The sequence below is a fragment of the Motacilla alba genome, chromosome 7, assembly GCF_015832195.1.
Source record: "Motacilla alba alba isolate MOTALB_02 chromosome 7, Motacilla_alba_V1.0_pri, whole genome shotgun sequence".
Taxonomy (NCBI): domain Eukaryota; kingdom Metazoa; phylum Chordata; class Aves; order Passeriformes; family Motacillidae; genus Motacilla; species Motacilla alba.
In genome coordinates this window covers 5,963,643-5,989,247 of record NC_052022.1, presented here as the reverse complement: position 1 = coordinate 5,989,247, position 25,605 = coordinate 5,963,643, and the positions used below count along the sequence as shown (strand labels likewise).

Below are 25,605 nucleotides of genomic sequence, written 5' to 3'. Positions count from 1 at the left end.
GAAGAGTATTCATATGAATTTGGCTGGTTCCTTTTTTGCCGTGTGACAGCAATTACCCATTTACTTCTGAAGATAATCAGTCTTACTGTTCCTTGGAGCATCCATTTTTTAGATTTTTTTTCTCTCTCCGTACCCTGACTGTTGTATAAAAAAGAGGATTTTAGTTTTCAGTGACTGTCATATCTAGCCAATTATATAAGAACTATGAATTCATATAAATTATTTCTAAAGAAAAAAAGTCTGTGTTTGTGTGTACCTATTTAGGACAATGACTGTACTGATGGAAAATGAGGTCTGAAATTACTTTCAAGCTCTGTTCTTTCTCTCAGCTAGATTCTGAGATAGACACTTAGAGATCCTGTTCCATGAGCATTTTCACTGAAATTGCATGTAAACGTACTGCATAATATGCAGAAGATATCAGAGTTTGTCTGTGAATAATAAGCAGAATAGCCAAGGAGATGACAGCTGTCTGAAGCTGCAGTTTTTTATGGTTTTATCTTGGAAAGATATTACACTAATTACAATAGCCTTTCATTTTTTATGTCAGCTTCGATGGACTAACTTATTCAGCAAGCAGTGCCTTAGGAAAGAGAAAGGTAGCCTTTAGAACTAATAAATATAGTTGTTATTTAAACTTAGTTGAGGCATGATTGGCAAAAAGCCCCCAAGACAGGGCACTCAAATGAAACAGGGTGAGGATGTTGCTTGACAGTTACATAAGACATTACTATCAGTAAACGAGGAGCTTTGCAAACTCTTGTGTTGCTGTACAGCTGTCATTTGCCTCCACCAGGAGCTAATTTACTAGGAGGTGTCAAGACTGTGAGAAAAGGTCCTGCACAGGGGTGAGGGCAATCCCGAGCAGAAATACAGGCTGGGTGAAGCATGGATTGAAGCAGTCCTGGGAAGAAGGACTTGAGAGTGTTGGTTGATGGGAAGCTCAGAGATGGCAATGTGCACTTGAAGCCCAGACACCCAGGCTTGTCCTGGGCTGCATCCAAAGCAGTGTAGGCAGCAGATCAGGGAGGGGATTCTGCCCCTCTGCCTCACTCTGAAACCCACTTGGAGCCCTGGGGTCCTTAACATGAGAAGGATGTAGACCTGTTGGAGCAGGTCGAGGGGAAATCACAGAGATGCTCAGAAGACTCAAGAACCTCTGCTGTGAAGGCAGGCTGAGAGCTGGGGTTGTTCAGCCTGGGGAAGAGAAGGCACCAGGGAGATGTTGAAGCCCTTTAAGTGCCCTGAAGGGGCTTTAAGAGAGCTGGAGAAGGCATGGAGTGATAGGGCAAGGGGGAATGCCTTTAAACTGACAAAAAGTAGAGTTGGAAGAAAGTCTTACCTTTGAGAGTGGTTAGACCCTGGCACAGGATGCCCAGAGAAGTTGTGGATGCCTCCATCTCTGAAGTGTTCAGGGATCAACCCTGGGATAGTGGAAGGTGTCCTTGCCCATGGCAGGGCTGGAATGAGATGAGCTGGATGGTTTCCATTTCAGACCATTCCATGGTTTCATGAGAATCGCTGCTTCTTCAGGTGCTGTTTGGTGACTTCCCTGGTCTCAGATGTCTGTGATGGAGGATCCTTTAGGAATGACCTCTCCTTTCAGTGCTGACATGAAAAGCTACCTGGGACACACACAATTTTTGGGAAAAAAATGTATTGCTCATTACAAGGGATTGTTAAGGTTTAATTTGTGGATGGAAAGCCTGTTTTAAGCAAATGTCTTTGAAGGTTCCTTCAAACTCCATTGGTGGTGTAAACAGACAGATACTAAAGACCAGATGGGTCTAATGAGACTCTGCTTTAAAAGCTGGTCCTAGAAATACACTGACAACATGATTATGAAAAAAACGAGTTGCTTTCCAAAAGTAAGGAGAAGCTGCAGCAATGGAAAATGCCATGTCTTATTTCTCCTGCTCCTGCCACTTTGCTTTGATTCATTTGGAGTACTTGACCATATTTCCCCCTGTTAATGAGACAGTAAGTCCTTCTCGGAGCTGTAGCTCCCCATCTCAGGAATACAGAAATGCTGTGACACAGAGCAGGAAATATTTTTAGAGATAGTTTATTGATTTATGTACAGGAAAACAACAGTGCAGACTCATCAATGCAGTAATAAGAAGCTATTCCTTAGCTTTGAAGAACAGAACTCTTTCCCTGTCTCACTGGAGATCATGGGGTGGATCAATCCTGGGCAACCCTATCAAGCATCTCTGGAGTGTATTTCTTCTGGTTGCTCTACTGTCACACCACACAGGATGTATTTCCTTTCCTGCTTTGGCTGGGTTGTAAATTCACACCACATGGATTTTGCTAAGATGGCTAGTGTTAAATATAATCTGTTACAGTTAAAAAGTTGATGTATGAATTGACAGTGAAAACGTGGGATGCAAGCAGCACCAGATTTGAGCAATTTCAGATTCCTGTCTCCTTCATTGCAGGTTTCTGGCTCTTGCTCTGGAGCTTTCTGATAGCTGTAGGGACATTGCAGAGAAGACTGGTTTTAGTCTGGCTCAGACCAAGAGATTATCATCATAAGAAAAGAATGGTAACAATCTGCTATCTTAAGTTTCCTGAGTGTGTCTAAATACTGTGATAGTTCCGATGAAGTCTTATATAAAACATAGGCAGTACTGTGATCACAAGTCTAATGGTGACCAAGTTAATGCATCATATTAAGCAAGATGAAAGGATGAGTTTAGATATAGCCTGTTAAGATTGTATCTAGAGAAAGATTTCAAACAGGCATCCTTTAGCTGTGTTATCTCATGTATTATCCACCAGTAACTCAGTATAATAGCCACATATACTCTTGTTGTTTCTCCTGCAATTATTTTATGGTAACCTCTTTATAATGAGATGTGCCATCAAAAAAGCATCAGTGTTACCATTTTTCTTTTTTTGCTCATAAGATAAGTCACCCAACAGTTCTTATTTTCCATTTTGTAGATAGTTAATATAACTGCTGATTAGCTAAATGAACACATCAATGTGATTTGAGTTGCAGAATACTTTTGCACAGAATTACCAATTTCAGGAGGTACATATTAGAATCTTGTGACAATTTACAGGCTGAAGGTAATGTGATAACCTGAAGTTTACAAGGAATGCAATTATGATAGTAAACGTGGCAGAGACTCAACTGCTTTAGTTCACTGGTGATGTTTTTTGAGCAGGGCTTTTGGTGCAGTCCTGTGTCAATCTGTCCAGCTGACAGCAGCTTACCTGTCATCAGCAGCTCCCTCCAGTATTAGGGGGCAGGTAGGACAATGGCACCTTGAGCCTTATTCTGAGGGATGCTGGGTGTTGATTTGTTGGTCGGTGTTTTTCCTGGTTGTTCTGGGCTAGGGTGGTTACAGGGACACAGAGTTGAACTTGAGTGGTCCCAGACAGAGTCCTGGTCTGGAAGACACTGCCTGGCAGCTGGTGGCATTGGGAGCAAATAATTGAGGAGAAAAATAATTACCAGGTTAAAGACAGGAGCTGAGTCTTGTTTGTGATATGTTTGAAAGTAATGTGAAGCAGAGTTTGTCTAGGATGGCACTGAGGCTCAGGAAGGAGGTTGCCTCTGCAGAATGAAGAGGCTTGGTGTGTTTATCAGCCATGTCTGCCCAGATCTTTACTAATACTTTACAGATATGATTACTTTTCATCTTATTGCAAATTCAAAAAGATATTTTGTGTTGTTTTCCTCTTCTTGCTGATAATGCAATTTTTAGCTTAAAAACACACGGAGAGTACAAGTGGGGTAAGAAACAGCCAAACTGGAATTAATTCACTGTTCTTGTTTTTTGATAATCTGATTCCTTTCCTTGACAAGGCAGTGGGCTGGAGGTCAGGCAATAAGGTAAGTGAAAAGCAGCATAGATAATATTCCTTAACTTCAGGAAGACATTGAGTCAAGTCTCACATGAAACCCTCCCATGTGCAGTACAAAAGTATGACCTAGAGAAATGCAGGGCAAGGTGGTTGTGCAACTTTTTGAAAAAACCCAATCCAAACACTGTTATCAGCTATTTGCTGTCAGTCAAGAAGACTGTTTCAGATGGCTTCTGATCAGATCCCACGGGGCACACACACCCTGGACTGCCATCAGTGCTGTCACTAACAGTGTGGATGATGAACTAGACAGCACATCTGTAACACATCTGGGTAACTGCGAATCGTGAGTACTTTGAAGGGCAGACCAGAAATACATGTTGGATAAATTTGAGCATGCTCTGAAATCAGAAAAGTGAAATTTTCACTAAAGAAAAAAATGTCAAATGCAGTGCTTGCCCTGTGGAACGGTGGGCAGCAGTACTGCAGAGGAAAGCCTGGAATTCAGACTTCTACCTGGCATTATCCTGTGGTGAAAAAACACCCATCCTAAAATTATGTTTTGCTCACATTTTCCTTTGCATCTCCAAGTTCCTGAAGTTTATTCTTCTGTTTCATAAAACAGAACATATTTTACAGGCAATCCTCCCTTTTATTTTTGTTCCATAACACCTTCTGCTACTATAAGCAATGACAAACAATTGAGGTCAGATAAAAACATCAGAACTTTCTCTTGAGTAATTCCAATTCCTCCTTTGACAATAGATTCAGAATAGATTAGAAACCTTTTTTTTTTTCCAAAATATCCAAATTTCATTAACAGAAAGAAATTAAGTATTTAGGAGTCTACCTCTGGTGAATAGCACTGAACAAATTAAAATCTCTTGAGCTTAATGAAACTTTACCCTTGGTTTTGCATTTAAAACTAATCTTCATTCTCAGTGAACTGTGTATATCTGCACACAGGAGATGGAGAGAATGATCACTGCAGTATGGATGTAGGATTACACGAGTCCAGATTGCTTGTGTCGGATTTCTATCAGTTGACATATAAGCTTTGGTCTGTTTTTAACTGTAGATTTCATAATAGATTTGCTTCATGCAGAAGTGTGTGTCAGTGTTTCACGAAGGGGGAAACAAGGCAAAATTGAGGAAAAGACAAAAATGTCATACTAATATCCTGCATGCATATCTGTATGCATTCTTAGCCTTCCCTGCACCAGTGGAATGAGGAAGATATCCTCTTCCAGAGAAATTTTCCTTGGGATTATTTTCAGTTTTGCAGCATTAGAATTGGCTGAGAGCAGGAGGGGAGGGGAGGGTACAGACGAGGCTATGTGAGGTATAGTGGACCAATCTCTCTGAGCATTTCAGCTGCCTTTGATATTCCTGTAGTTTAATTTATGAGAAATAAAATCACTTGTTTTCATAAAAGTCGTCCTGGGCCAATTTCTTAAAACCTGGTGCTGTAGCAGAGGTGTCTGTGCTAATGTGCATGGCTGGAATCTGCAGCTGGGCACTGCAGTGGGACATGGAAATTTGTCCTCATATTGTATTACATCCCACTGATCTTCCAGGTAATGTGTTCCCCTAGATCAATTTTTCTTTCTTTGGGTGTGAGTTGATAGGACAAGGGGAAGAAAGATTGATACTGGTTTGCCAGTGACAGGTTATTCACAGAAGAGTGATGGTGGACTGCCCTCCTGTTTTTAATGGGGGATGTCAGCAGGCATCAGAGGACACTTAAAACTATATTTCAGCCTGGGTCTGCCCAGCTTCCACCTCAGGTACAGCTGCTCTAAGAGTATTTCATAGGCAGGAGGAGAATTGGCAAGACATTACTTTATAGACGTGAACTAATAGCAGGAGAGACTCTGAGTCATTTCTGTCACTGTAGCCTTATGCCAGCAACATAAAAATTGAGGAGACTCTTAGAGAATTTGTCCTGACAGCAATCTACAGTGCAGCATTTTATCCAAAGGCAACTCAATGATCTGTAGACTTTCTGTAAAATAAAGATGATGAAGACTGCGTCAGATAAATTACATGTATTTGATTTCCTTCAAAACCAGGCCAGTATATTCCACGCTGTGGAAGGGAATGAGCAGGCGTTCTAACTTAACTATATACTGTTCCTATCTGAAAAACAAAACAAATATCAGCCTCTTAGTGCCACACAGAGCATTTGTTTTCTGGGGGGAAAGGAATAAAAAGCCTTAATCAAGTAGAACAGTCTTTTGAAGCCAGAAGGCATGGGCCCTGAAAATGTACATTAAGGGCATGTACCAATAGAGGGATTGTTAAAAGATCAAAATAATGAGAAATAAAGCAGAGGGACATCAAAGCTTGCCAGGCTGTGTATTTCTGCCTTGATTAGGAGGAAGGAGGGAAGAAGGGGGGAAAAAGGGTTTTAGATCAATAGGAAATGGCCCGGTCACCTCAGACAGCACCATACAAATGTGTACAATTTACAGGAATTGCTGGAGCATCTCAGTCATAAAAGTCCCACAGGATCTGACAGTGCTCACACCATATTTAACAGGCACAGAGGGAGAGAGTTGAGATCGTCTTATCTGAAGGAAACTCCTTTTTTAAATGTAAGGGTAGATAGATTTTCATTTTGTCTTTCATCCCTCTGATTAAGTTCAGCTCTCTTTGGTCCTCCCAAGATTTCTTTTATCTAGTGTGGAGTCTGTATGATCTAAGCAACTATCGTTGGTGAAAGTCGTTTTTGGGGTCCTTTTTTAAATGATGGATTGTCATTAAACAGAGTACAGTAGATGAAAGAGGTCCAAGGAGATCCAAACTGTGCCGAGACTTACTCAGGAGGATGAAAGGCATAATGAGAGACATAATGAAGAGCAATCTCTCCCTCAAACTGGAGACAGACCCTCTCAATTATCGTTTGTTTTTACCACTAGCTTCCAGTGATTTAAAATTCTAGTTATGAGCAGTTGATTCAGACTTTGCACACAAATCCTGAGAAATTTATATTCTGTGAGCAGTAGGCCTGGGTGGTGGCACGTCATGGCTTGTGCAGAGGGTGTTACAGACTAGAACAGCAATTTCTTGTGGCCATTAAGCAGACCTGTTCACACAGTCTTCTGTGTGCTCTTCATCAGAAATACAGGAGCTGTTTCATCCTAAAACTCTGTTTTCTTCACTTAGAGCCTGAAACACCAGGGTTTCTAATCCTTAATATTTTAAGTGATCTCATTTTGGTTGCTGGTTTTTGGCCCCTGTGGGTGTCTGGCATACCTCAGTTCAATGGGGTAACCCTGCAGTGAGCAAACTATTCTAGTTTCTTGATGATTTTCAATTTAATTGAATCATCTTTTGTTCTTGAGGCATTACTGTCCTGATTGGTCTCCTTTTTTGTTTACTATTTTATATAACACTTTCACATCCCTCTTGTTCACCTCTCCATGTGGAGGCAGGCTCATTCAGTACTGATTTAGATCTACTTTTGCTTTTATAAAATTTTAATTTCCTGTATGTCACAGTTGTGCTGTTTACAACTCCAAAGACAATTCATGCCAAAGCCGCTGCAGTTCGTAGGGAAATTGTTAAAAATTCATCTGAACTGAGCAGGAGAAGATCCAGGTTCTCTTGAAAATGGCCTTAAGGAGAACTTATCTTCAAATAGACGTTTTAAATAGGAAAGCCTGAAGCATTACCAAAAAGAAGCAAGTTTATTAAAAAGCTTTTATACTATTAGTTGTCAGGAAAACACTAGAGATGTTACTCTCACAGTCTTTACCCAAATTACCTCTTTCTTGTCCATGATGGTCTCAGTCACATTGACAGCTTGTGAGACATTCCAGAGCCATTAATTGGAGGAATGAAGACCAGTTGTTTATTCTTACAGTATGGTACGACCAAAAGTGTTTAATTTGAGAAATAGGCGATACTGGGTTGAAATTCTGATCCTGTTTAAATGAATGAAACGTTCAAGGACTCTGTCAATTGTTTTGACTTCCTCCTCTTACCTCCTGGGAGAAAAAAACAACAAACCCAAACAAGCAAACAACCTCCCCCTGCAAAAAAAAAAAAAAAAAAAAACCAACAAAAAACCACCTGAACAAAAACCCAAACCAACAAACAGAAAAACAAATCAACAAACAAACCCAACTGTTGGTGAAAGGAAAACAGAGATGTTGAAAGGAATGCAGAGTTTGATTTATGGCATATATTGTTCATTGTCAAACTCCCGAGGTTTGACCTGTCTGGGGAATTTCCTTCAGAGGAACGTGATAGAAGTTTCAGTTTGCATGTTCCCTTTTTCTGCATTACTTAGAAAGCACTTCTTAATGGAAATTATTGAGTAAAGTCAAAAATTAAGAGCTAATACTCACCGTGAATATTAGCATCCTAAATGGCAGAGCTCATCAATATGGCTTACCATAAATCTTCTAGCACAAGATTTTTTGAAGTGTCATGCCACAAAGGTGTAAAAGGAATCCTGATGTCCTGTTTGTTGACTCTGAATTTGTATATTAATGTTACTCCAATTGCTTTATGTCTGCAGTAGAGGTTTTAGACATGAGTTTTCAATTTCAGAATAAATGAATAACCTTGAATCAAACTGTCTTTCAAAATTCCCAGCATCTGTCTTTCAAACAGGTGCACTAAAGTGACAGAACAGTAACTGGAAGTGACAGGGATGCTTATGAAGTGCTTGCACTTGTGAGAATACAGCAGGTGTCTGTGAACTGGTCGATATTACATTTGCTTTGGGTGCCCAGTGGTGCTCCTTTCTGCTGGCACAGTTTCTAAATATGTTCAGAAATATTAAAAATTCTGACTGGTGTGTTTAGCACTTTCTAAACCGAGTCTGATGATTGCAGTAGTAATACTTCCAAACATTTTTTTCTGTTGGAAGCAACCCTTCTCCTCTTCCCTTATTGTCATCAATTTGGTTCTGAAGAGACTCAGGAGAAGATTCTGTTTTCCCTCTTTATAATAAATCAAGTGAAACTTCATCCAAAAAATTGGAATTCCCCTGGAATAAAATTACTACAGAAGAAAAAGCCATCTCTATACCTTGATGGCAATAGATAGTAATGAAAAATATGTCACCTTCTAACAAAGATTTTTCTAAAGTCAATTTTTTTGCTGGCAGCTGCTGGTTTTACCAGGTGCTTGCATCATTTATGAAAGAATTGCTGATATTGGCTTTGTGAAATAAGGAAAGTTTTGAATAATATATTCTGGTATTTGATAGAGTTCTCCTGAAGCAGAGTATTTTGTAGTGTTAAATTTGGATCTTGGATGTGAAGCCTTGTAGCAAATGTTACTTTTTACCGCTTCTCTGATCAATTCAGGTTAGTACTATTGTTTCTTTTTGACAGTTCACTGAAGTTTCAGCCCTGCAATCATATATTTGTTTTCTTTGATGTGTCCCAAGGTGATTGAAGTTATATCTTTCCTACTGTCTTTTACATATCAACTTTCTGTATCTAAGTTTCTATCCTGGTCTTTGTGTATGCAGAGGAAGTGTCTGAACTCGAGGTATGCAGTATGAGGGGATCTTACCAAGCTATTAAAATGTGATAGGCTTGTCCAAGGCCATCTACTTCAGCCTGTGTTTAATTCAGGGTGAAGGAGATCAGCGCATCCTCAGGGGATGCGGGACGTGCCGGGCAGCGCTCCAGCCGGGCTGGGACACGCGGCCTTCCCCAGCCACTGCCCTCGCTGACCACAGGCCTTTGCAGCCACTTATTTATTCCTTGTGCTTCTGGAGGGCAGCTTCATAATAGGCACTTAACAGCATTTGGGAAAATCAAGCATAAATAGGCCTGCAGAAGTGAGCAGCAGCTGCAGGCGTGAACTCTTGAGGGCATTTGGGCGATAATCTCTCCTGTTGCATTTTAACCCCAGAACACAGGATGTGGTCACAGACATTCCCGGTTCAGGGCACGGTGGAGAATTTGTGGGACTGGTGCCTCAGGTTTTAGCTTTTATATTTTTCAGATTCTGTACTGCTTTAGTGTGAACTTTTGAGCTTCATATTAGGGGATAGTGAGCTCTTTTCACAGAGTAGGGAGACAAAACAATTCCTTCTCTAGCTGGGGACCAAGGACAAATGATCCAAATCTCAGCCCCAAGAGCATAAACAACAGTGGACTGAAGAGAGGAAAACAAGCAGGATGGGACTTCATAAGCTAAAACTATAATTGCACAATTAACTTCAATATGCAAATGGAGCAGAACTTATAAAAGTGAGAGAACTCCTGACTGGTCCTGAATTTTGTGACCATTTTGGGTTCACCTGGGGTGTAGCCCTGGCTGGGCTCTTGTGCTGCCCAAGGTGATCCATTGAAGCCTTCTAATAAATCCCAACTTTTTTCTTTAGCTCTGTCTGGTCTCTGTTCTAGGCCAGCCTTCACAAGGCATCAGGACAGATCAGAACTGCCCTGTTGGTGACGAGTTGCTTTCACCAGTAGGTGCTTTTTCAGAACCTTTTTGCAATGTTTACTTAGTGGAGCACACAAAAAGCAGTGCTGAACTCAATCCTGTGAGATTGGATGGGTTTTGTGCAAGCCACGTTGCTCATGTAGTTGCATGTGAGCAAACCTCCAAAAATACAGGGACAAATTTCTGCTTAATAGATAAATACATACCTTCAGTGCCAGGTTTCATGGAGTACAAATTTTCCTGTAATCTAAGCACATCTGCTCATTATAATTAGCTTGTGTGATGTGTGAAAAGAAGAGCTACATCAGCTCTATGGCGTGGTTAGATGGATTGCTTCCTCTCTGTTCATCACAATGATTAATTGTAGTGTTTATAGGAAGATGGCTGCTTTTTTATTAATTTTTGAGTTTAGAGTATATATCTGGGCACTTTTTAAAGCTTATTTAAATGTTAATACTCTGCAAATCCGATATAAAAGCATAAAGTTTGTAATTTTAAATACTTTGATGAGAAACAGGGCAAAATGTGTCTGCTCAAATTGTCTTATCTGAAGCCTTTCAAAGACGCCTTTCCTTGTTAGATGAATTTCACAGGTAACTGTAAATACTGGAGGCAACCATGAAACAAATGTAGAAGGATTATGGAGTTTCATTTGACCCTAATTGCTGGTGTTTCCAAGGGGCAGACTTAATAATAATGAAACATATTAGCAATTTGCAGTTGGTTCTGTGGTTTTGCAAGTATTACATTTTTACTATGAATGAAATAATCACCTAATGTGTTTCCAGAAGTTAAATACACTTAGTTCTTGGGCTGTATTTGAATAAAATTTGATTATGTGCTTTGTGGAATGTAAATGTTCAGGCTTGCAGTGGAATAAGCGATGGGTACATGAGTACAGCTGTCAAATAGGTTGATGAGGGGAGCCCAATGATCCCGTTGTATTTTCTCCCAGTGCAGTCATTGTCATCTCCCATTACTTGCAAACGAGTTAATGTGTTCTGTAGATGGAATTCAGCCACAGGTTTTTATTGCTGTTGAGTTTGCACAGTCAGAATGGCAGAAGCAAAAGAAATGATGTGTGGAGAGTATTGAGCAGAAGTCTGAAACTTGGGTAAAGTTGCAGGAGGAGTGAACAGAATTTAGCTTACTATTTAAAAATCTTTCTATGTTGCTCAAATCATATTGATTAAATGATAAACAAAGTACTTTCTTGAAATCTCAGTTAACTGGCATAAACACCCTGATTGAATTATGCTGCAAACAGAACACTATAAGGGAAAATGTCTTTACCAGTTACAGTTATATATATTTTTTTTTTAGGATTTCTTATTAAAAATTTCATCTCAGGGTTTTCTCAGAAGATAAACTAGACTCAACAAAGAAGCTAATGCAAAAATAAGCTATTGCAGTGGCATCAATGAACAGATACAATAAGCAAATAAGCAATTTGCAGATAGAGAGTCAACATCCCATGAAATGTTTATAAAGGTAATATTTAAGATCTCATAAAATCAAATTGTATTCAGATACAATAACAAAATTCAGCAATAAAACAGTGGTGAATAGTCAGAGATTATCATCAAGCAAAAGGCTGTATTCCATTTCAGAGATTTTCTTTAGTGCTAAGCATTCTATGTGTTTTTATGTCAACTCCACCCAATCTTTGCATACCCAGTTACTCCTGGTTAGAGTGTGCACATCCGAATCAAACTCCTGAAGGCATGTGCTTTTTGGTGCAATATAATTTAATTACTAAGGAAGCCATTTAGGATTCACGGTGCTGAGCATTTTTAGGATTTTTGTCCTCAAGGAAACAAACTATTCTAAAATAAGGCCATTGTTCTTTTTGTTTCACTGTGTCCATCAACCTAGTACAGAGAGAAAGTTGATGTATTTAATTTTTTCCTTTTTTTGGCATAGCTGTCCCTGTTTGTTCCGTTGTTTTTGTGCAAATCAAAAATAAGCTGATGTTCACCTCTGACACATGGAGATCTGTTCCTCTAAGTTTGCTAGAGACAGGATTCATTAGAACAGACACTTTTGGAATAGCTGGTTTATCCTGTAAGGAATTCCACTCCCGGGAGTGCAGCTGTCCTGGCCTGGGAAGGGTGGTAAGAGCCTGGGCAGGGTTTTGAGGGGGTGGGTGGCACAGCAGAGGGTGTCTGGGTTTTTTCCAGGACATTTGCAGGAGGATCCTTTGTTACCTTTAATGCCCATTGCTAATTCTGATTTTACATGTTTGTGCTGCAGCCTTCTGCTAATCCACAGGAACCTGACCTAATTTTAACCTTTTTTATTGTTGTAGTTCCAAGGGCAGTGAATAACTTTAGGCTGAGCTCAGCTGATCTCCTAAACTCCAGATTATCCCCACTGTGGTTGTGCCCATTCCATCACAGGAGAGCTTTCACTTTGGCTTTTCTGTTTTTTCTGAGCTGTACCCTTTGTCAGTTTTCATTTTACTGCCAGCCCAGATTTCCAGCATGCCTTACTTAGTTTTAGTGCAAATATATTTAGATGAATGTGTTTGTCTACCTGCCCATCCCAGCTGTTCCCCATTGGTTCCTGCTCATGGCTTATGCTCTATGCTGAGTGGAATTCACTCTGTCTCCAGCCTGACACACTAAATTTTACCAGTCATTCTCTATAAACTGTTTCAAAGATGGAAAAGATATAAAATCTATAGATAAAATACTTTTCACCATCATTTACATGCCCTTCCAGAAGTGCTGTATCCCCTTATGTTATTATTCCAGTCATGTGAATTCACCTGTTAAATATTGGCTGCAACAGGTTACATGTTAGTGTGATAAAATGTGTAAAAATTTTCAGTCTGTTTTTAAGTAAATATTGTGACGCCCTAGTTGATGAACTGTGATGTGAAGATGATGGAGGAGACCTCGCAGTTTGGAAGAGGGGTTAGGTGTCTCACCTGGCACTGCCTCTGTATTTGACAGTGTAAGTACATTAGGCAGCCTCTTGGGCACAAAAATCAGGTCCCACTTTTTTATTTCCTTACTCTGAGAAGAGTTGTTTAACACTGGTAGCAGGTGACTGTTTGTTGTTTATTCAGTGCTTTTGTAAGTGCAGCAGATTTTTGGTTGATAAAGTATAATTTGATTTTGGGAGGTGATTCTATATATTGTGTTTGTTTGAGCTTGTTGCTGAAGACTCACACTGTAGCTGTAATGGAGAGTGTATTAAACTGCATTTTAAACATATACAATAGAAAGGTTGATAAGCATTTGGAACATTAGAGAGTTAAACATTTCCTCACTTCATCACAATCTGCTCATTCTTTGTCTATGAGAGAACCAGTCTTACATTTTTAACTTAGATGTAACCCATGTCCTTACTTCCAGTGAACACTTAAGTTTTTTAGAATGATTTTATGTAACAATGTGAAACAAGCTCTTGTTATATGAGACAAGGTAGGATACAAGAATCTGTTCAAAGCACCATATGAATCTCAGGGGTTTCTAGTGTTTTTACTGTATTGGAAAACATGGGAGTTTCATCAAGACTTCTCATTTATTGATAGACACGTTGGTGTTGGTAGCTCATCTTTTTTTCCTTTTATTAGAAAAAATGCATTTACTAAGTTGAGCAAGAAAGAGATTACATCCTGTGTATGTAGTTTATACAAGTGCACAGTTCTCATCACCCCCAGGAGAAAATGTGGTTTGGGGTGGGGTTTTTTAAAATTTCACTGTATTTTTACAATTGCATGAGTACCTAGGACAGTAAGTTAATAGTTAAAATAGCCATTTTATGTGTTCATTTCATGATTTTTAACAACTAGAGAAAAACTTTTTTTTCCATCTTGCTGTAATCAGTAACTCTACCAACAGTACTTTTGATGCCTTTTCTTTACCTTTAGACAAAGTCCAAATTTGTGTCTGTTAACCATACACATTCAATATATGGTATTCAATTTAATTTAGGATTTTTCTTTTACTTTGGAACCTTACATGGAAGCCTGTGAGGATGTCTTTGGTTCACACACCTAATGCTTTATGAGACAAAAGTAATTCAGGCTCTGTAGTCACCATGCTACGTAATGACTGAGTCATAATTTTTGAATTGACAGTCAACATATATTAAATCAGATCATCTGTTTGAAACAGTTGTATTTCATAAACTGTAGCTGACAGTTTATTATCTTATCTGGGAGAATTCCTTTCTTCCTTCATCTTGCCTCAAAACTAATACCCATACAACTGAACTTTGGGTAGAAGTCAAGGTCACAGCTTTGGAATAAAGTTATATATGGGAATTGCCTGTCTTCATGTTGAAAAGGTGAGTAAATCAAAAGCACTGATATGGTACTCTTGCAGTGTGTTCTCTTGCATTTTATTGAAACAAAATGATAAGTTTTCTTGACTTTCAAAAACGGGTCTTGGTGAAACTTTCTTTGGAAAGCATCTTAATAAACTTATTTCAAAATGCCTTTAAACATAAATTTTAAAAAAATCAAGAATGGCAGTAAATCACAAGATGTGTATCTACATATCTTGATGCCAGATCATGCAATTTTCTGGAAGGACAGGAGTCAGGAGCTTGAGAGTGTGATCCTCTCTGGGTGGAAGAAGTGTGCTTGTAGTTGAGCAAGGGACTGCTGGATGCTCCCAGCCTGTCAGGCTCCAGTTCCCATTCAGATTCTATATTCTTCTTCTGTGTTTCATCCTTTCCACTGCTGGGTTCTCCAGTGAGATTTTGAACTGTGGGCAAAATTATTTTCAAAAACTGGCTCTTGGTAAATTCCTTCTTACCCTATTTTTTTTAGTACACATGAGTGACATCTGCTGATGTGAGGTGGAGAGTCAGTAAAATAAAAATCAAAGTTGCCTCTGAGGATCTTCCTCTTCCTTATTTGTTGATTCAAACTTTCCAGCTTAATCAATTTTTCTCTTATTCCTTGTTGGCACCAGCCTTATAGGCCTGTATGAAGGCAATGGTTTTCATTGCTTCTAGTGTGTTGTTGCTAAATTGTTCATTAATTTGCAGTGAAGAACTCATACATTATACACACACACACAATCTCCATGCTTCCCCATTAGTGCTGCCTTGATCAGTTGAAAAGTAGTGTTACATTCAAAGGGATTTTCTGGGGGTGTGGTGAGGGAAGAAAAAATATCTTAAATGGCAAGATTTTTTTTTCTGAAATGAATTATGCATTATTTTGAGTAGGTGAAGACCGTGGATGAAATATTGGCATTTAATAATGTAATGCCAGAACCTCCTGGCATAAAGTTCAGTAGCTAGACCAATATTTAAACTGTTGAGCAATGTTATTGCTCTACTAAACCTCATCACTTCACATTTCTCTCTGCAAGACCTACTATTGCCTCAGGCAGTAAATGGAAGATGAGATTTTATTATAAGTCTCTTGGATTAGGTACACAGGAACCACACTGGTTGACACTGGCTTTGATATATATGAGCAAAAGTTTATATAGTCATTTTTGCTGCGTTTCCATTCCAAAAGTTAATTAACTGATAAGATATAACCCTGGAGCGTGGGCCTTCTGACAGGACAAGACAAAGGTTTAGAGAGAAATTGAGACAAAGGTCTGATGCAATGAATGATGGAGGAAAGGCAAAATGCCAGTGCTGTAGCTCAGAGAATGTCTCACTTCTGTGTAGCTGTACAATCTGAATTTATTTGCCTGTGCCATGTCAAACTTGCTCATAGAAACAAATTACTATGAATTCCTGCTATGCTGTATTTATACTTTCATTATAGCAACAGCAAGAGTTGTTCTCCCAAGTACAGCACATTTGTATGGAAAGTTCCCTTTCCTCTGGGCTTCTGATGAATTAAAAAGCTGCTATTTACTGTTTCTTTGAAATACACAGTTAAAATTCTAAATATCAGTTCTCGCTTCTGAAAAGAAAGTGTGACGTGAATCTTGATACATTTTCAAAGTGTTCAGCTGGTTTTGCATTGAATTTTATTTCCTAAATGACTTATTCTAAAATGGAAGAAATAATTACCGCTTTGGGAAATTTTGGAAGTCCCTCTGGTTATGTTCCCTTGTTTTTCAGGGTCATGGTAGTGCTGGGCATGATTGGAGATAGAATTTGTTCCCTCTTCAGGGAAGGAAGGGTCAGGTGTTCCTCTGGGCTTCGTGTCACTGAGAGCCTCAGGTGTGGGTCTGCTCCTCAGTGATGCCCTCTCTGGCTGGGTCCTGCCTCTCCAGAGGGGAGCACAGCCCCTGCTGCTGTGTGTGGACAGGGCTGTGAGGGGTATTTCTGCTCTTACAGGAGGTGGAAGCTGATGTTAAACCCTTGTGGCCCAGCCACTCTCAAATGAGCATGTGAGGTAAATGTGAGCCCGCTGTTGTTGCAGTGGCACAGTGTGAATAGCCACCTCCACTTCTACAAAATTTTATTCCAATTTAATTTCCAAAGATGACCTTCCCCTGCTTTAAGTGCTCCTCAATTTGAACCTCTGATCTTGTAATGACAGTTGGCAGAAACCTCCTGCATCAAGAAAGATTCACACAGAGAGCAATTTTATGGGAGAAACTGCTCTGAGCTCCAACAAAGGTGAACAAAACTTTACAGGTGAAAAGAGGGTATAAGCTGAGAGTCTAACTGGTGATTTATTATAGCCAAGATTAAAATGATTTGTACTGGAAAGACTGTAATAAAAGAAAATGCAGCATAGTGCAGTGTCCCAGGCTGTGGTTGCCTGGAATGAAGATTACTAATCCTAATAATCTTTCAGCAGGGTGGAAACTGTTTTTGGGTCTGATGCAATTTATGTTCTACTGTATTAATTTTTTTTTTTTTTGCATTTGATTGCTTTTCTTTTAGTTAAGTAAGCCATCAATTATATTATCTGTATCAATGGTAAAGGAATCATGATAGAGAACTTTCTGTGTCCAAATGCTGCATCTGCTATACATGAATAATCCTATTGTGATCAGTGTTTGGATTGTGTGATTTCTTTAGAAACAAATGCTTGCAAACAAATGCTTTATTCATAGAAGAACCATTAAAAAGAAAATATAATAGGATCTCTTGTTTTCCTGTTGAAATAATTGTGAGTTTTCCCATTGTTTCAGCAATAATGCAATCTGCTTTATAGCCCCCCCAATTATAACAACTTAGTGAAAATTTAAGATGAGTAGCAGCAGCCAAATAAGAAATGTTTCTATTTTTTGTGCCCATAAGAAAGGAAATCATTGCATCACAGAGTCCTCTAAGATATCTCCCTTTGCATCTTCTCTGATCTTCTGCCATGTTTTTAAGAGACTAGAAGGAAAAAACAAATATCCCTTTAGATCTGTTAGCTTCAAAAGAGAAGTAAAAAGGAATGTACTGGCAGTGAGAATGGTCTGAACAGCAAACCTGAAGGAAGATGGGTGTAATTATTTTTATTATTTTTAGGAGGCAAAGCTATTAGATCTGCTTCATTCACACACAAAAAATTTCATTTAGCAGGAGCCAGGGGAAATACCACTCCTAATACTTATGGAAATCAGGGTATTTTGTATGCCCAGTTTAGAAATACAGCTTTCTTGGACTGTTTGTCTCTCCTGGGGAATTTGGGTGTCTTTTTTGATTTTTTTATTTTTTTATTTTTTTTTTTTCCTCTTTTTTTTCCTGATGAAGAATGGATTCCCTGACATAGGGTTTCCAAAAAACACTTTTCCCCTGCACAGTAGGAATGTTGGGGAAAAAGTAGGAAAAGCCATTCTGGATGGATAATTTACATATTATGTATTTATGTATGGAACTCCCACACATCAGAGTGTGACTTTGCTCTTCCTGGGATTCCAGTCTGCGTACTCAGTTTTCCCACTGGGTAAATCTCCTGAAAACTCTCAAACATTTCATTTTTCAAGGCTGTGGGAGGGAAAATTTTCACATTCTCTTTCACATTCTCACTGCCTCTGTTACCTTTAATCTAAATACGGTGTCTTTACTGTACTTACACTGTGCTGACCCTTGAATCTCAAGTCCAGTATCTTTATTTTTCTCTCATGAGGTGGACTATATTGTATGATGGCTGAAAGATACTTAATTTAGATAACATGAATTATTTGAGTATGTGTTTTTATTAGTTTCAGTCAAAGTAATTTCAGTTGCATTATCAGTTTTAGACTGGAGATGAGTAGCCAGACTTCAGACCTCAAAGCATTTAGTATTCTTATCTATTTTTTTTATGGTAGAAAAGTGATAGTTAGAGTGGAAAGTTTTATGCAGGACCATATATACAAAATCCACTGGCATTTCAAAAAACTTTGAGAGCAGTTTCCATGAGGTGAATGTAGATTAGGATGAGTTGAAAAGCTGTTGAAGGGCCTGTGTGTGTCTCAGTAGCTTTAGCTGCTGGTCCTGAGCAAGAGGGCAAGAGCAGTGTGAGTTTGGAATACCAAAATGGGAAAAACCAGAGCTGGGGAATGGGGAGCTGAGGAGGAAAGGTGGACTCAAGTCTTGAGGTGTTACTTTGGACCATCATATTTTAAATCTAATGTTGGGGCAGTTGTGAATATGTGGGTGTGATAGTGTTGTTCTGGATTTAGTATCTGTGCTTCACTGCAGAGGAAGTCAGTGCTAGCTTAATCAGCTAAGTAATTTTCCAATTTGAGTTACTAGAAATACTGTAATGTTGTGTTTGTTTTCCATTTTCTCTCTCTCTCCTGTTATTTGGCATATTTGATTCTCTGTATTTACTGTCATCTCAGTGCATGTATTTATAGCAGGATGGCTTAGTCTTATTTTCAAGTTGTGCAATAAATAATTCATCTGAAATATAACTTGATGATAGGCGCTACAAAGAAATTGAACTCGAGTAATTTTGGTAATTGTGGGCCACAGAAGGAGGAAAAAAATTAACATGTTTTTGTATTTTATGTTCTCTGAAAGGAGCATAATTTCTATCATTAATCATCTAATGCACTTCCATTGATTTTCTTTTTAATAGAAAATGAAAGTAAAAGCAATTCAAAACCTATAATAATGTTTGGGGGAAAAGGGAAAATTGTGAAAGATTCTTTAGACTGATTGCATAATGTAGAAGCACTCAGATTGCAGCTATTCTCTGGACAAAGTAAATTTGAAACATTAAAAACTCATATTATTTTGCCTTCCTGGCCAGGCAGAGTCTGAACCACTTAGAATACAAAAACACTTGTATAAAAATAGTGCTCAACCTTAATATATCAATCCTGTGTTCTGCATTCCCTGTGTGGGTGGGAGGAGGAATGGGCTTTACAGCAATGTACTTCTCTCCTGCTCCTCCTCAAACAGTGCGCAGTTTGGTTCACAGATGAGGAAAAATAAAACCAAGCCCAACCTCAGCTTGGCAAAATTGACATGTGCAGCTCATCTCTTACAGCAGTTCAGATCCTGTATTCCAAACCAAAGAATTGATCACCTCATCCATGAATATCAAAGAATTGTACTCTGAGGAGTTATTTTAGATGGAACAGAGGTGAGTCCAGTTGAAGGCATTAAATGGTGCTGGAGGTGCCCTCAGCTGCAGCTTGAACTCCTTCTGAGGCTTCTGTGCCTACATTAACCCCATGCACATCTTACTGGGGAAAGGCTGCAGAGAGAAACCAGCCTAAAGAGCAGCCACAACATGGACCTTTAGCTTGAGAAGGATGTTCAGAGTTTTGCATGCTGTTTTTCCCTCCCTTCTAATTCCCAAACTTCTCCCCTTTCCCATTACAATTCTTCTCCCTGCTAATGCTTTGCGCCTGACTTTTCTGCCCATTTCTTCCAGACCCCTTTTCATGCAAATCATTTCAGTTGCTTTCCTTTATCTTTCAGTTGGTATTTACCATCTTTATTGCATCCCAAGCTCATCTCGGGCTCCCCTTGTTTGTTTATAGAGGTTGTTGGTTGGGATCTGTGTTTATTCAGTGCTCTGTTTGCCTGGTGGCATTTGTCAGCCCTTTAGCACTTCTGTCAATATCATTAATAATTACAGAATGGGAAACTGGTGACCTCAGAGACAGTTTTCCTGCTTAATAACTAATTGTCTCAGCTCTTCCTCAGTTATTTGTATGAGATTTGTGTCTGTGATGTCCTTGCTGGCATAATTTGTTCTTTTCCTCAGACTTACTTTTAATGGTTATCTTATGGTGTGTTTCTGTTAGTCCAGACTTTGGACACACTTCATGGCAGGAGTGCTGCCATCCAAGGGGGCTGCCATGGGGATGGAGTTAAGTGTGTATTTATGTCCTTATAGAATCAGGACTTTAAACTTCAACTTGAGTCTCAGCAGAGCCTTATCTTATGTCTTCTATTATATCTGCTTCTGGCCTGCTATAATTAGGGGTTGCATTAACATACCAATAATAGTGTAAATGTTCCACTTAGGATTCTGAAGAAACTCGTTGTAAGTATGAAGGAGCATCAATATAGAAAATAAATGAGATCATCATGAGTTATGGGACTATACTTATAGTAAGCAAGTCTAGACCCTTACGGTATTTTATTCTTCAATTTTCTAATATATTATCCCTTAACTTCTATTTCACTTACCGGTAGTGATATGTGTAAGCAATGATGTGTTATCTCATTACATGGAGAGATACCAAGAATAATTATGAAACAGAAGTGAGGCTTTTTCTGAACAAGAGGGTAAACAGCTATATTAAAATAATTGCTTTGACTTTCCATGCTGGCTTGGATTTTTCAACCATTCTTAGAATTTGAAGACAGGGAAGATTATGACCTTATTTTGCCTACACCTCTTGGCATTAAAGCTCTTGTCTAACCTCATAGCTCATCCTATTGTTCCTGTACTAATTCCAGTCATTTCATTTGCACTACTGCATAGCTTTAGTTTTAGTGTTTGGCCTGAGTGTACCTTCCTGGAATTATCAGTCATGGTTTTCACATGTTCCAATGACATTTAATTCCAGAGTTTTGAAAACACTAATTTACTTTTCTCAAATTGAAAGTGCCATGGTACAATATAATTTTACTGGTTCATAGTTGATACTCTCAGTCTTTAACATTTTACCCTTTGGAATCTGTTGGAATGCATTTTTAAAGGAGAATTGATTGTAACTTTGGTAAATGAATATGATTACAGAGGCTGTCTGTAATTGGATTTTTACTTAAGAGGAATTAAATTTATGTTATGTTTCCTTATTGGAGGCAATGCTGAGCCTGTACTATTTCATTCTCAATACAATTCCTTTTTTTAGGATCATCTCCAATGCTCTTAAGTCAGGCACAAGCACCTGAGAGCACCTGAGTCCCCTCTGTTTGATGCTGACTCCCTCCTTTGATGATGATGTAACATCATCCAAGGATGCCTTCAGTGCCTCTGCAATCTGACAGTGTACAAACATTTGATTTCACCATCTAAAAGTTTATAGGAGAAGTGTCTGTTATTTACTTTCAATTTAGGAGAAATGTAGTTACAGAATGTAGCTCCCATATGCTTGCGTGTGCCATATGCTGGGATGCTGGCACACAGACACGCTCTTGTGGGTGGGAATGCAAAGCCAGAAGACAGAGACTGTCACACTGCATATCCCCTTAGCAGTCCTTGCTCAGTCTCCTGGCAGAGCCCTGTAGCAGCAGAAAGGGAAATTTGCTCCCCAAGCTCTACATTTAACACTTGACTTAAGCCTTGAAGCAAAGCAGTTGCATCTGCAGCTATTTTCATTGCTCATATTAATTGCTGTGTTGTGTTGGCACCTTACAGGTGCATCCACACAGTCTGCTAAACAATTCCAGTCCTTCTCTGAAAAAAAGTTATTTTATTTCAGCCTCTTAAACCTGACTACCTTTCAGTTTAATTAATGATCTCATATTTATCATTACAAGAGAAAGTGTTTTGTTCTTTTTATATCAGTGGAATTGCATTAAAATGCCATGCCATAGTTTCTCCCCAGGTGTTTAATTCCAGTTTGGTGGGGTTGACTGGGAATTCAAGAAGAAATCCTACATTTCCTCTCTTGGTGGGAATCAGTATTATAATTTGAAAGCCTTTATCTGGAAGTGTCTGATTATTAGCAGTTTCAGTCATATGTTTGTGTCCATTTTAAATGCTGCAGAGATGGTAGAAATCACACATTATACCTAGGAGGGATTTCTTTCTCTGATTTTTTTTCTCAGTGCATAGAACTGCAAATGGACTGCATTTGCTCTCTAGGGGTACCCCACTTGAAAAAACAAAAGAAATGTTGACATAACAGAAATAGCTTTGCGGTATGAGTTTATTTAAAACCATTGTGACAGAACTGAGGATTAAGGGGAAATATTTTTTATGCAGCATAAACCACATATGAGCCAAACCAATCAGTAGTTTGAAACCACCGAGGATAAATAATTTTACTTTCCTGAAGGTTCACAGAAAACAAATTTCTCTCATTCTTTCCAGAAGTGCATGTATATGAAAATAGTTTTCTCTTAGAAGTTAAAGCTGAGTAAACTGGGAAGTTTGCAGGAAGCAGAAATTGAGGGGATTAGTTCCTGATGGAACCACAGGAGTTGGGTCCATCATTCCTGCTGCTTTCTGCCTGCCCCATCCAAATCTGGTAAAATGCCCTAATGGGCTTTTGCTTTATAATTTTGTTTATTTTAGCAGTTCACGCAGCTCACCTTTAGCCAGGTTTTAAGTGTGTAGCCTTCTCCTCCTCCCCTCCTTTAGGTGATATGTCTCTTATCAGAGTATACATTAAATATTCTTTTCAGCCCCTTCTTATCTCCATGCTTATCTAATCCACTATATTATTTGTTATTTTAATTCAACTTTCCTCTCTCATGTTTCCATTGTCAATAATTTCTTTAAGCTCCATAATCTCTGTCAAATATTTGCCCTAATTTCATATGTCCTTATATTTTTATATAGATCTATTTTAGCATCCAGATAGGCTCAGTGAACTTGGTGGATTATTTGAATGCTTAAAATTGTGGCTGTTTGTGCAGAAGTTGGGGTGGTTAGACAATTACTGATCACAGCAGTGGGGTGTCTGGTTTAACTTTGACACCTAAAACTTCTATTACTTGTCCTGACCTCATTAATAGTGTCAGGAATGAGCTGTGCCTTTCTGCCAGCTCCCACTGAGCGTTGCAGTGGGGTGGTTTGCTCTGGAATCACAATTCCTGCTGTGTGGGGCTGGCAGTGGAGGACGATGTTTGTCTCTGCCAGCCGCCGTGGCGGTGCTGAGGAGATGCTCTGCATCCCCTTGGCCACACCTCACGTGGCCACGGCTGTGTGGCCAAACCTGGGGTGTCCTTGCTGTAGGTAATGAGGCTACACAGACCTCGGGCACCAGAGTCTCCCACTTGTTTAACCTTCCTGAAGAGGGCAATTGCGCCGTGTCCCCGCGCAGAGCGGTGACTCCTGTCCCGTAATCAGGAGGGGAGGGCTCCCAGGCTCCCAGCTGGAGTTGGGAGCTTGGAAGGGTCACAGGATTGGAAGTGAAAGGCAAGGATCAGCAATTTAGAGGTGGTTATTAATATGCTGATTTGCTGTCACTTGAGTCTAAAGAGACATTTAACAATTGCTTGCCTTTTGCATGCTCTTCAAAATGCTGTTTTTTCCCATAGACTCTAATTACATTTTAATAAGGTGTTTTTTTATTTCCAGGTGATTGCTAACCCATTCCTTTTTCCCATACAGTGCTATAGTTAAAACCCAAAAAATCATGTGTATTCATTGCAGAGTTACACCCCAGTAAATCCTTTAACTGTAAGAAAACAGAGGTGTTTTTACCTTTCTTTTCATGCACTCTTACTCACATTAAATGCTGGCAACAAGGAAAATATATGCAGCCTCAAAAACTTGAATTATTTAGCAATTGTCATAAAATAATATCACAGGTTGTTAAAATTAAATAATAAAATCTGTATTAAATAACTTCACCCTTAGTAGGTTTATGGACTTGCCTAGAATCAGAAAGCCCAACATTACTAAAATCTCATGGGCAAATTCAGTTCATTACTCTGTCCCTGAGTTTATTACCTTAATCAAGCCATGACCTGCCTTTGCTTTGTTTAACCTACACTGGAGGATATAAATAGCCTATAATCTTGGAGGTTTTATGAGAATTAATTATTATTAATGAAATGAAAGACTCCATGATGTGCAGGCTATTTTTATTTATTATAATTACTTACTATTAATTCACTGAATTTAGCAGGTTTTATCCTAGGTTTCCTGTGACTCAGATTCATACATTAAATACTTTTGTTCTCTGTCATGGCTATACAGTACCAATATCCACCGTGAAAAATTAATTATTAGTTCTAAAAATGGACAACAGACAAAGTGGGAGAGTATAAGAGGTATCACAATATTTAGGGAGCTCAGTGTGGAGGGGCCAGACTTACACCTTGCTGAAAGAAGCATTTAGCTGTAGCATCTGCTCAGTCATTCCTTTCATCTGAAAAATGGAAGAAATGATGATTTTGGAGAAAGAAGCTTTCTTTTATAGTTTTTAGGGGCTTTTTTTTTTACCACAGTTTCAATTCCATGAGTAGCAAGTGCATCACAGCTTGCGAATCCTAGCCTCCACCAAATATGTTTTCTGGCACATGGCCACAGTGTTACCTATTTTCTTGACTGGTTGTACAATGTATCATTGGTTAAAATGTCCCCACAACCTCTAAAATGACTGCCTCCTTGCGAATATTGACTTTGTATCATTATTTTCATAACGCACTGGTCAAATAAGAACGTGTCTTAATGGTTTTGTGACGCTTCACTTGCTGAGTGACACATGAACAATGCCCTAAAATCAAATCAGCTTTATTCTGTTAATCCAGGGGAGAGAATCTCACACACAACACCAGGACTGACTGCCCAGAGTGTAATACAATACATATATATATATATATGTATGAGAACACGAGTATTTCTGTGCCTTTGCTTGCAGCTGTGACGTGCCTGTCAGAGCAGGGGGGCTCTGCCGCCGTCGGGGACTGCGTGCAGTGGGCAGGAGCAATGCCAGCCCTCGTCCAGGAGTGCCTCGTTCCCTGCAAGGATGACTGCACTTTCACCCCCTGGTCTAAATTCACAGCCTGCTCCTCTGACTGTGACACAGCCAGGAGCAGGAGGCGGTCGCTCACAGGTATAATCTTTTACAATATTTGTCTGATTGGGAATAATGCCCCTGCAGTGTTGGAGTGGTGGGAAAATCCAGACAGAGCATCCTTAATTGGTTTTTCATCTGGCCCTGATCATTGCCAGCCTCTTATACATTCCAGTACGAGAGCAGTGCAGAAAAACTTGCTGGTGGAAAGGTTTTAGATGTAAACCAAATGAAACAGTGACCAGGCTTTATGCAACTTTATCTGACCTATTAATCTGGGAAGCATGCAGAAAATTCATATACAGGAGTACAAATCAGTGTGATTTTCTGGAGGTAGTTTAAAACAGGAAGT

The 25,605-nt window shown here is 39.2% G+C and overlaps 1 protein-coding gene across 6 annotated transcripts in view; it reads left to right on the top strand.

Annotated features, from left to right (window-relative positions):
- THSD7B (thrombospondin type 1 domain containing 7B) overlaps positions 1–25,605 on the top strand; it is a 298,971-nt gene that overhangs the window by 176,664 nt on the left and 96,702 nt on the right. For all 6 annotated transcript variants that reach the window (XM_038142161.1, XM_038142157.1, XM_038142156.1 and 3 more), the window contains one exon: positions 25,098–25,292. In XM_038142161.1, coding sequence (XP_037998089.1) covers positions 25,098–25,292 — 195 coding nt within the window. The remainder of the gene's footprint in view (positions 1–25,097; positions 25,293–25,605) is intronic.